The 13,237-nt window shown below is 39.1% G+C and overlaps 1 protein-coding gene across 1 annotated transcript in view; it reads left to right on the top strand.

The window, feature by feature from the left end:
• Window positions 1–532: 532 nt before the first annotated feature.
• ret (ret proto-oncogene receptor tyrosine kinase) overlaps window positions 533–13,237 on the top strand; it is a 40,620-nt gene continuing 27,915 nt past the window's right edge. The window contains exon 1 of the mRNA XM_033979875.2: window positions 533–727. Within this exon, the coding sequence (XP_033835766.1) occupies window positions 667–727 (61 nt within the window). The 5' untranslated portion in view covers window positions 533–666. The remainder of the gene's footprint in view (window positions 728–13,237) is intronic.

Genomic DNA, 13,237 nt, shown 5'->3' with positions numbered 1-13,237 from the left:
TTATTTATAAGGTCAGAAAGTCTTCAGCTTATTGGCCCAGTCATTTTACTTGAGTGCCAAAACCTTTGATACTGAAAGTGCATTACAGCCAAGGCTTATCATTGATTAACATATAGAGCTCCTCCCAAAATAGAATATTGCCTCTGAAGGTTTAATGGGTTCGGGAAAAACGCTCCCTTTCACAATAAAACATTTCATTTCAAAATACTATTCAGTGTTTTCCTTTAACTGGCAAAACAACAACCAAGTAACTATTAAAACTGACCACTCATCGTCCATTAAACCCAGTCCTGCGTCTTTAACACAGCGCGCATTTCTGGATAATACTTAATAACTTCTCACCGCCGGGTGTTAATGAGATTGCTGACCCTCTGGCGTTAATTTATGCTCTTAAATTTCCTGTAGATGCCGAGAGGCGCTGGGTAGTGGGTCTCTCTCCTCCTCTTCCTCACTCTCCCAGCAGCAGCAGCAGCCCGCCCCACAGACATCAGCCCAGCGAAGCCAGAGCGCGCTCAGATGCCGCGTACGGGACAACGAGGACTCTAGTCTCCATCACTCACAGACGGGTCGGTCCGCCACGTGGTTTTATTGTTCGCGTTTTTGAGGCAGAGGAACTTTTTTGAGTCGTGTTTTTGGATCAGAACTTTTCACTTATGGTTGGAGAATATGGGGTCAAGTCATGGGTTCTCTCCGGGAAACATCGCGGTCCTGCTGCTGCTGTTTGAAGGTAAGACGATGCTCAATGGCTCTGCACAAGGGAGAGATGATGAGGGGAAACTGATAAAGAGATGTAATAGGACCTATGTAACAAAAGACAAGGAGACACGTTTAAAATTGAGATAGTTATGGGCATATTTGCAGCCTATTTAGTTTCATTTTAGGCATCTGGACAACATATTCAAGGTGCATAAGTAACTTTAACTAATTACTTTGAAATAACATGAACATCTCCTATAATAGGCTGAAAAACAAAACAAAACGTGTATAACCAAGCCAAGTTGTAACCCTATATGTAATTGATCAGACATAATGAAAACCATTTAATTAGCGTCCCATTTACTAGTCTAGTACTAGTCTACTCTAATGATTTATTTTCATTTTTTGAACCAATTGATGGTGGCTTCTACTACACTCAAAATGCCTCTAAATTAGTTACCTCAATATTAGTTTTCAGCCTATAGTTCTATATATTTTTATTTGACAAACTAGGGCATAATTGCAAGAAATAGGGTATATATTTTTAGCTTCTGTATTTGCCCCAAAACAAATAGCCTACACCTAAAGCCAAAATGTGCACCTCATGTGTAAAGCCTAAATCACCCTCTAATATTTCTCTCATTTCAAACACACAGTGACTTTTACAATGGTCGCTGCATGGCATCCGGTGTAAGTGATACTCAAATTGTAGTGGGTGCTATGCTCGGTATGGCACAGCGAACTCTGGACTCAAATGAAAAGGCAGCCATATATCATAATATTATAATCCCATTCACAATCCCACAGCCCAACTGTCCCAACACTGCCGTTCCATACAAGCTAAATTTAAAGTGTCCTCATAACTCAGGAGTGTGCCTCTGTCCCGCCACGATGCCTGGCTTTGTTTTGGATTTAAACGTGGGATCAACGTGAGGCTATTGTCAGCTATGGTGGAAAATCTATGTTTTACTGTTTTGGATGGGTTCTGTTGGCTCTATTTGACTTCCATGCTCTTTTCTGGCTTTAAAATATAGATTGAGTAACCAAGACTATTGATGATTATAATGATTTCCTTTGAAAGTGAAAACAATGGGTATGCATATATATATATATATATATATATATATAATTTTTTTTGGTAAGAAACTGGCGAAAATGTGTTTTTATGTCTTGGTTGAGGTCTGAATGTTGCACTAAACATGATTGGACTGTAAAATAACTCACAAAAGTGCAGAAATATCATCCTTGTTGTGACAGTTTTCCAGTATACTTGACATTCTAATTTTTCATATCTACAAACCTATACCTTCAACTTGCACATCAGGTTTATTCTTATTACCAAAGCTATATGGAACCAAAAATATAACAGTATATTTGTGAATAAACACATTTCTCTTGTTGGGTACTGATAAATGTTAGAGCATTGTTATCGTTTTAATAATGTATGAATTAATAACATGCATGCATATTATGCATATGCATGGAATAATTGTTTAAAAAGACTTGATTGAATTTGTCAATCAGTTCTGTAATAGGGTTTGGGTTAATCTGCAGTTTGTGAAAAAAAGGAACTGACAACATAGAAAAAAAAAAAAAAAGATTATGAAAACTACATAGCTGACTCAAGAGTACAAATATATGTGATCCAAATTGTAGCCAGTAAAAGCTAAAAGTCCTTCATGATATGTTATGCTTTTTAGCGGCTTATATAGTAGTTATTGCAGCTTTGGGGTTACGTCATGGTGCTAAGGTCAGTGTACGTCATGGCCCTGGAGACCAGTGCATTTCACTGTAGTTAAAATGATTCATGCTTTTATGAAGGTGCCATAGTTACATATATACAGACTGTGATTGATCTGCTTTGTGAAGGCTGACCGTCCATCATGGAGAAAGGTCAGGGGCTTGAGTCCAATAAGTACAACTTGATCTTGTAGCAAAATTAAATGTTTTTTGGGGTTTTTTTTTGTGTATTTTGGAGCATTTAGAATGGTGAGTTTAAAACATAAAATTATTTTTTTTAATTTTGTGATTAGCATAATTGCTTCTGGTTGGTACAAAAAATTGCAATTTGCAATTGCAATTAGCAAATTGGAAATGCTGTTAATTCAATATGGTATGCAAATATTGTATAGTATCTAGGGACCTCTATAAACATGTTCTGAAATGCATGTGCTTTTTAAATTAGTTTAGCAGTACAGTCTTCTCTAATTTCTCAGCCTTATGTTAATTGGATTGGTCAAGCTTGGTTTTGTTGATCCAGAGGTTAACAGTGATGGTACAGTCAGCCTTGTTTTGCATCTTTGGCCAGTCGTTACTTGTAATCACTAACATTGTGTTGTGACAGTTGTCAAATGAGCTCTGACATTTCTTGTTTATTGCAGTTCATTTAATTGAGTTAAAATGCAAAATCTAAATGTTGTAAAAACATATAGTCTTGATACATTAACTTGGCCGATTTCAACAGTTGCTAAGTCAACAAGGCAGAAGTTCATTATGTATCGTCGTAACAGCCTTGTTTTGTTGTTCAGTGATTAGAATGTGTCCGACCAAATCAAGGTTTTCCACTTGATCCGTTTGGTACATCAAGTTCTCAGTGATATCCCTACTTCTTCTGCCCTACATTTCTCTTCCTCTTAACCTCTGTCTTTCTCCCTCACTCTCTCTCCATCTCATTCTTCTTCCCTTCCTCTCCTTCCTTTCCCTTCTTCTCTCCCAGTCTCTGTTTCTCTACTTCTGTTTCCCTCTCCTTTCCTCCCCTCTCAATGTATCCTCTTGCTCTCCCTCTTTTTCTCCTCCTCCCTCTCTCCTCTTTATATTCTCCCCTTCTCCTCATCTTTCTCTCTCTCTCTTACACTTTATCTCTCCCCTATCATCCTTTCTCTCTCTCTCATGCTTTCTCTCTCTCTTCCTCTGTTTTATTTATTTATTTGGTATACTTAACAGGGAGAGTGTACATTAATCAGCATTTCTGTAAATGTACCAGAGTTAGCCAGAGAGGCAATTTTTCATCCATAGTCCCTGGACAGATTTCAAAATGGTCACCCTAAAAACACAACACGATTATTGCTCTTTCTCTCCTTACCTCACTATCCTGTTCTCTCTCTCTCTCTCTCTCTCTACCCCCCCCGCTCTCTTTCTCTCTTTCTTCTCCCCCTTTCCTCGCATTCCTCCTCTCCCTTTCTTTGTTTCTCTCACCCTCTTGCTTCTCCTCCTACCCTCCCTCTCTCCCTCCCTGCCCTATCTTTCTCTCACTCTCTCTGCTTTCCTCCCTCTGTCTTTCTCTTCTCTCCCTCTCTCTCTCTCTCTCTCTTTCTTCTTGGTTTCTCTCTCTTCTTTTATCTTCTCTTCCTCCCCCCTCCTTCCCGTCTTTTTCCACTCCTCCCTTCCTCTCTCATCCTCCTCCTCCTTCTCTCTCCTCCTATTCTCTTTTTCCAGTCCCAATCTCATCATCCTCCTCTCTCCTCCTCCCCTCTCTTTCAACTCCTCCCTCACTCTCTTCTTTCTTTCTCTCCCTCTCCCTCTCTTTCTCTCCCTCTCTCTTCTCCTCCTCCCTCCCTCTCCCTCTCTTTCTCTCCCCCCTCTCTTCCCCCTCTCTTCCCACTCCTCCCTCTCATCTCCGTCTCTCTCATCCATAACATGACGATCATTCTTGTCCCAGTCTGAATGTCACGGCAGGGTTGCTAATTACACGCTGTTGAAACCTCCTGGTTTCGGACACGCGTTGTAAATCACCTGTCCACCTGTCTGTTCTTTCAAAACAAAAGCGCTGCTCCTGTGCTGTGTGGAAGTGGCGAGCGCTGGCCAGGTGTGCGGCAGCTGCTCCTATCTCTGAGTAAACACGTGCTGTTTGTTTTTGAGAGGGAAATATAGTCCGTCTCTGAGTGTTCTGAGATGAGACGCGGCGTTAACTGCCCTAAAGTGACACATTGAAAAGGTTAGATAGGTTTAAGTAATAGTCCTGCTCCATTACAGCGACAAATGAGCAGGTTAATACATAATGCACAGTTTAAAGGGGCACTATGTAACTTTTCTGGTGGAGGATCTGTCACTTACTTGTCCTCATGGAAATCCAATTACTTTTCCTGAAATGTTTCACAGTTCTTCAATTTACTGAATCATGTGTGTTTTCATTGCTAAAAACATGCACTGTGAGTGGGTTCTCCTCTCCACAAATAAGTTGGTCTGGTTTCCATGGAGATAGTCCAATAACATCTCCAAGGAGACAAAAAGTTGGCATACCTTCCACCAGAAAAAGTTACATAATGAACCTTTAAAGGACATTTAGAATAGAAAAAGCCAGCAGTATAGAAGGGAAATATTTCTCCATTCTCCATTTTTCATTTCTGAATGTTTGGCAATTTTTAATTTATTTATTTTGATATTGAGTTGTCAAAATTTGAGCCATAGATTAAGAGTACCTAGCTGGAACATTAGCTTATACTGAGCATGTTTGGGGCAATCATATAATATCAATACTAATACTAATACTATAGTACAATCTTATAGTGACTTCATGACTTTCCATCAGAAAATCTAGACCTGGTTAAATCCTTCTTGTCCTCTCTGTAGTCCCTCTGTAGTTCAGTGATTAGTCCAGTGTTTCCCTCTTTGTAATTAAACCAGGAAATTGGCAATCAGCTCTCACTTTAAGAGTCATCAGATTTTTAAATGTGCCCGAAACAGCAGCATCAGCCACAGTTAAAGTAAAGTACATGAACTGCAAAGAGGTCAAAACAGAATGACATATACATATAAACTAAATGCTGTTTGTCTTAATGGCGGGGTGTAGTAATTAGACTGGCTAATTACTGTCTAAATGCTTTGTTTTCTGAACTCAGGCTTCATTGTGATAATTGAGGATTGTTTTTAATTAGGAGTATAGTATTAGCTCTCCACAGAGGTCAGATCTGTGGAGAAGTGACCTCGCTCAAAAGAAAGAATACATGTTTTTCCACGTATTTTGGAGCCATAAAACGCTGGTAATGAAATATATATGCTATATAGCAATAGCATCTCCATGGAGGTAAGAAGGTGACAGACACAAACATTTAAAACCCATCTGACATTTAAAACCTACTCAGAAATAATTAGCAATGAACTGACTAAAAGTAAATGCTTTCAAATATATCTTATGGAATTTGTTGTTAAGCTAAAGATGCAATTGACCTGAAATTAGAAGGAGAAGCTCAAAATGCATAAACCTGTAACCTTACCTGTAATAGCTCTGGTAAATGGAATGATTTTGATAATCAGAGAACACTGACAGAGAAAAATAGCCTTTTAACATTGAGCTATTTGTGAGGGACACAGAGTTTAATACATGTTGGTGTCAAGGTTAAGATATACTTTACGGTTGTGAATAAATGTGTCCTCTGTATTTGACCTGTACTTCAATGACACTAGGACAACGTGACACGGGGACCTAGTGGACGTGGACCAGGGACATAGTCAGGAGTACCTAGCTGGAGCATGATTTAGGCTGAAGGAGCAAATAGCAAAAATATGACCCAAAAAAGCAATACAGCAATAAAATTTATATTTTTTGTCTCCATACTGATCAAACTTGAGTTTTTATTCAATTTTTTTTTTCTTTCCAAAAATAAAATTGGCTTTCAGTATTGATTTCATGAGCAAAAAAGACAGAATTTTAATCAGTACTAAGTATTTAACACAACAATAGCCCCATGTATTGGATTGTCTGTGTCCTCTCAGTGAAAAAGAGCCGATTCCAGAACTAAATTCCCATTCATTTTTCTCATAGACTTTCTGAAAAAAATTAATATTAAAAGTTTGTATGCTTGCTCGGGGATAATCAGCTACATGATAACTAATAACCACAAGACCTATAATGTTATTTAAATCTGTTTCTGAAACTATATAAACTATGAAGTTAATTGCATTTTAAATTGACTTAAAACAACCGTGTTTTGGATATTAGTTATGACCATGTAGCTGGTTAGCCTCTGCGATGCCTTTGATCTCTTAATATTTGAATTTTTTCCAAAAGTTTATGGTAAAAATGAATGGGAAATTTACTTCTGGAACTGGAGCAGGAAGTCACTGTTGAGCTCCATACAGGACACGAGAAACATGCATAATGGTCTATTGGCTATTGTACTTTATTGTTTGCATTTTGTTGCTTGAAAGGAAGAAATTAGCAAGTTTACCACGTCTTTAATGCAATCTGCTATCACATTTTACTTACCCAAACATTTACAATTAAGTCCTCCAGCTAAGCTACTCTTCCTGACCAAGCCTCTCTCAAGATTTGGTGATGTGTTTCCTGCTCCGCTTGTTGTCCCAGCGGCATTGAAGAATAGGTCAATTGCAGACTACAAATTTCCAATAGAGGCAATAAAGTTAATCTTAAAATCCACCTTCCCTCTCCCTATACTCTTATGTGTTAACGTAAGGCATTGCAGATGTTGTCACGTAAAAGCATTGATTAGTTTACCTTTTGACGTGACCTGGCTACAGTATGTTTGACCCTGCCTTAACCTCTGACCCCTGAAACCTTAACCAAGCTCAAATGTTCTGACCCGGGACGTCCCAGAGGAAGCAGAGTTAGCAGCTCCCCCTCTCCATCCATTAGGCCCCCGTCTTTATCTGCATCCTCTGCTTTGAGAAGACACATAAATCTCATTGGACTGTTGATGCTAGCTTTGATTTAGCTTTTATTGCATTACATGATTCAGTGTAGCGTCTGTCTGCTGTATCTATGGATACATTATAAATCATTACTATTTTCCACTTCCTGTTGTCAGTGGGTCTGATTTAGTCATTTTGTGATGTCAGTCAAATTCTATATGCTGAAGTTAAAAATAAATAAATAAATAAATTAAATGTCACTTAGTGGGGACAGGTAAAGTAGGGTCTACCTCTTTTCTACCCCACAATTCCCCAGTCCTTATTTAATCAGAGGAACCACCCAGTCAGATCCAAGAATAACAGGAAGTGTAGCCACGTGTTCATGTGTCACCAAAAGGTTCCTGGTCTGGCAGGACAGTATCTGTCCCTTATGTAATTTTTCTTTTAGAGGGTCTGCAAAATGCTTGTCTCCATGGAGTTGTTATTGCTTTTCCTGGAATGTGGCGCAATATGGCATGAAACATCTGCATAGTGACAAATAGGTGATGTTTCCAGGCCAAATCAGATGTCAGATCTGTGGAGAAGGTACTCCACTCACAGTAAGAATGCATGTTCTTCAAGGCAAGACAAAGATCTTTAATTGATTAAATTGAAGATGAATAAGGCTAATACCATCCTGGCAAAGTAATAGCATCTTCATGGAAGACATGCAGATAGCAGAGCCTCTTATAGAAATGTTACATAGTGTACCTTTAAGTGGTATACCGGTTTACATAGAGTTTGTACAGTTTATAGATTTTATATGCCTTCATTTTGATGATGCCCAAATTATGAGCATGTTTGTGAACGCCATGCCATAAACATTATATCTGATTCAGCAAAAAGACCATATATAAGAAAGAAATAAATAAATAAGCTCACCACTGGCAGCACTTATGTAGTTTAGTGCTGAGCTGTCTCTGGTTCTGTGGGACCCTCTAAAGAAGCTGCTGACCAGGAACACTTCAGGGTCTAACTACAGGCTTCAAAGACAAATTTATCCATGTGCCCCAAGTAGATTTTTAACTATAACTTATTTCTCTGGACACTTTCCATGTATTCTTACTTATATACTTTCCCCAATATCAATCAAACAGTTTCAAATAGAGCTGATATATAGAGAGAACATTTCAACACAGGGAAATTACAAACACAAAACCGTTAAAGTATATGTAAGTATCTGTACCTGGCTTATACTGGCAATACTCCAATCAATTACAGAAATAGACAAATCGAAGGGAAAAAAAATTGTGGTTTGATATGGAGCCTCGTAAAAACTTGGAGCAAAGCCACTTGTCTAATCTACTGAGGCTTTTAAAGGTATATAGGCAAAGCAATAACAAAAAACACTGCTTCCTCTGCAGGTTAGTTGTGATTGTGCATTACATAATTTTTTGGAAAAAAAATACAATTTAAATTTTCATCCAAATAGTGTAAGTTTTTTCAGTTTTTTTCCCTTTTAAAATAAAATAACAAATAAATAATTAAAGTAACTCGTAACTCTATAACTGAGCAGTCTATGCCAAGGCATTATGCAATCTATATGCATTAGGGCTGAACGATTTGAGAAAATATGTAATTGTGATTTTTCTGACAAATATTGAGATTAAACTGGATTAATAATAGGATTCACAAACAATACAGAAATATTCAATAATCACTTATAGAGCATGTTTGTACAAATCTAAACTATAGGGTTAACAGTTTTTTTTTTATACAGAATAAGACATTTATTTAGTTGTTTGTGGACAACTATTTGTGCTTTACTAATTACATCCATTCAAATTGCAATTTTGATCCGAGTGCGATTAATCTTGCAGCCCTCTATGCATGACCTTAGTGTCTTCTTCATGTATGTCCTCTCTTGGTTGTCCTGCTTTGTACCTGTCAGATTAGGACATCTCTCTCTCTCGTCAGCGCGGGGTCACCCTTTTCCCCCGTCCTCCCTCTCTCCCCCCTCCTCCTTTTGCCCTGGTACAATCTAATTTGCCACGCTGAAAGGACAAGAAGACATTGATTGAAATTTTGCCCCGGGATGTTGAGCTGCTCTCCCGTTTCACATGAGCCTAGCGGAGCTGCGGAGTTTGACCCATCGTTTACCACAATAAACGCCACAAAGCAGCAGCGAGAAAAGGCTGAGTTCACATGGCCCATCTGACACCAGAAATGAATAGGGATTTCAAGGTTGCTGCGATCTTTTATTAGTTTTATGAACTGTGCAGGATTGGGTATCACATTCTAAAATTCACAAAACTATAGGGCTGGTGTTATGACAAAAGATTCATTGATCTTTTTTCCCCTCAAATTGAACGACCATGTTTTTTTAATTTTATTTTGTCTTATTAAAAAAACACAAATGGCTTGCAATATTGATCTGAACATAAACAGTACAGACATTACGATCATTGCCAATTAACACAAAACATTTCTTCCAAGTCTCTTTTTCAAACCACATTCTTTTACTAACAGAGGATTTACTTTAGACCTCTTGATTAAAAAGACAGAAGCTGATCATTGGCAATTAAAAATGACTGAATCTCAATAAAAATGTGATTAATTGCACAGCTCTAATCAGAAGTCAGTGTCATTATAAGTTACTCACTATTTACGATGTATTTCAGCATGGAGCACAAGATTTATTTGTTTTGACAAAAGGGACATTTAAAATCACTGTATAATTGTCCACTTTGTATTTTAGAAGATAATTAGATCATTAAACCTCTAGTCGTCTTACTTAATCGCCCTCTGTTGGTGCATTGAGGAGAGAAGCAATGGAAATAAGGATATGGTATTAAAAATGGACAAAATCACAAATATTTTGAGGAATAGAAACATTTTGTTACTCTACTCCAAGTTTTTGGGTAGACTACATGTGCCTATGTTGTATGAGCTTCCTCCAATAAACCAACAGATATTTGTAACTATATGTGTCGGTCGGTCATTGTACCTGCTCTAATGAGAAGATTTGTGTTCAGACATTTGGGGTAAATAAAACAAAAACAACAAAGTATACACATCACAAACAACAAAGTACTTACATCACTGCGTACTATGGCAGAGGAGCCGTTTGGTTTGGTACAGACAAAAAGCAAAATGAGGAAGTGAATCATCATCACATGATGATGTTTTTACTTGCACCATTTCCCAACTATTAGGAAGTTCCATTTGTATTATTTATTTGACCAAAACAGACCATTATGCATGTTTCTCATAAATCCAGTTTATTTACTCAAACTGTAAGTCGATGCCTCTCTCATTCTCTCTTCCACTCTCTCTTTTCTCTCTATTTCTCTCTCCATTCTAACTTTATCTCCCTCTCACATCACATCTTTCTACTCCTTCTCTGTTTTTTTCTCCCCATCTCTCCCTCCCACTCCACTGCCTCTCTTCCTCTTTTCTCTACTTCCCTCCTTCTCTCTTTCTTGTTACCCTCTCTATCACCTCTTTCTACTTCCCTTCTCTCTCCTGCTCTCCATCACTCTCTCTCCCTCTATTCTCTTTGCCCCCTCTCTTCTCTCAGTCCCTCTTTCTCTCTTCCATTCTCTCTTCCTCTCCCTCACTCTCTATCCATTTAGTCCTGTCTCTCTGAAGAGGGTAAACACAGGACATTATTATTTTTCCGACAGTTTTCCGGTCCATGCTCCACCTGCTGTTGCCAGAAACTCAGAGCTGCTCTCCTCTTTGGCAGGAACAGGGCTGGACTCTAAAGAGCATTATTTTGTTTGGTCTAAAACAAAATCCATCTAATGACACTGAGATTTGCAGCATTACAAACACTTTTAGCTCTGTTGTGTGGTCTCTCAAATCTAAACAAAACAACACAGAACAAAAGTGTGGACGTGCGATGCTACATTTGTCTTTTATCATAAATTTACCAACTTTCAAATAATTGTCATCTCATGTCAATACACAATCTCAACCCATAGAGACCAATTAACAAATAAGTGTTTGTTCTCTAATCCGAAGGCTGGTAGTTCAAATCCTGCTCCTGACACAAAAAAACATTAATAGAGCATTTAAATCCACTGACGCACAAGTTGTCATGAATATTGTTGGTGTGTTTTTGGACAAGACACTTTACCCCCAGTGTCTAAGTTCACTGGTGGTTGCTATCATTTGACTTTATTATAACTGGAAGGACAAAAATTAATAACTCTGATGATAAATTGGGAAAAAAAAATAGTTCAATAGTGCAAGAAACATGTTTAATGTTGTCAATATAAAGGGTTACTCAAGTAAATGTAACTGATTCCTCTCTGCTTACACATCACCTCTCAGATGTCTATATCTGATGACTAATTACTATTGGATTTTTGATTGTTATTTGTCAAACATTTCTGATCTTTGAACCGGAAACCTCTGTGTAACCTTACCCTGTTTATCTATATACACTGACCATACTATTAACCAATGCCCTTCTCATGTGTTATCAATGCTGTCCTATCACTCCTGCTGCCATTTACCCTGATGTAGCTCTTGTTGAATTTTTGATGCCATTTTGGTCCCTCTGGGGATCTGAACTGGATTTGAACTGGATTTATGCTCAGACTAACCCCTCAGGACTTGTCTATTAGATTTGTTGATGACTGATGAACATGGGTCTATGGATGTTAGCTGGAGTGTCCTCTCTGTGCTAATTGGATTACATGAAGGGCTAATTGATTATTATGTTACGGTATGCATTGCGTAAAGCCAGTAATTTACCTGACGAGCTCCTGCCAGAAAATGGTCAGATATCCTGTTACCACAATGAAATGGTTGGTAAGTGCCATCAACAGTAAACAACTACTTCGGGCTGATGAAGACTTGGTTTGCTCCTCTTCTAGTCCTGATTTAGTCCAGGTTTAGGTTTAGTTCCAGTGGTGGTACGGCGTGGAATTCAATTCAATTCATTTTATTTTTGTAACGCCCATAATCACAACAACAGTTGTCTCAAAGGGTGTTCATGTTTTGGTTGATGGGGGAAACCGGAGTACCCGGAGAAAACCCAGACACGGGGAGAAACATGCAAAACTCCACACAGAAAGGCCTGGGTGACCCGGGGATCGAACCAAACCTTCTTGCTGTGAGGCATGAGTGTTGCCACTCAGCCACTGTGCTGCCTACACACAAAAACAAACAGGAAAATCAAACAACAGGAAAAATCAGACAAAACAAGAAAAATCGGCCAGGTGAGGAGGAGGGAGGGGGGCCGAGGAGGGCCAGGCGAGGAGGAGGAAGACCAGGCGAGGAGGAGGAGAGCCGGGCGAGGAGGAGAGGGAGGCGGGTGGAGGAGGGCCAAGCGGGGAAGAGGAGAGGGTCCAGCTGCATCTGGAAGAGTTACACTCAACAGGGGGAGTGGGACAGGGGACAACATGTGAGTAGCATTGCTGATGAGAAAATAGGAGGAAGCAGAGGATAGTGCTCAGGTTGCCATACTTCCCCCAGCTTGTTATCTCCTACTGCAGCCTGTCTTATCCTGGGTTTTAATGTCCCTAACTCCCTCACTATGTAACCTGGTCATACGCTATACCGAAGAGGAAGGTTTTAATCTTGGTCTTAAATACAGAGACTGTGAGAGCCTGTTTAACATCAGCAGGGAGTTGATTCCATAGCACAGGAGCTTGGTAACTGAATGCTCTCCCTCCCACTGTACTTTTGGACACTCTAGGAACCACTAATAGTCCTGCATTCTGAGAGCGGAGTGCTCTGTTTGGCTGGTACGGGACAATATCATCTTGCAGATAGGATGGGGCCATACCGTTTAGGGCTTTGTATGTCAGGAGGAGGACTTTGAATTTGATTCTAAGCTCGACAGGAAGCAAGTGCAGATATTTTAGTACAGGACTGATGTGGTCTCTTCTTTTAGTTCCTGTTAGGACTCTGGCCGCTGCATTTTGGACCAACTGGAGGCTCCTTATTGTACTTTTGGGGC

Source organism: Periophthalmus magnuspinnatus, chromosome 15, assembly GCF_009829125.3.
Source record: "Periophthalmus magnuspinnatus isolate fPerMag1 chromosome 15, fPerMag1.2.pri, whole genome shotgun sequence".
Lineage (NCBI taxonomy): Eukaryota > Metazoa > Chordata > Actinopteri > Gobiiformes > Gobiidae > Periophthalmus > Periophthalmus magnuspinnatus.
The sequence above is the reverse complement of the archived record's forward strand: the minus strand, read 5'-3'. Positions and strand labels throughout refer to the sequence as shown.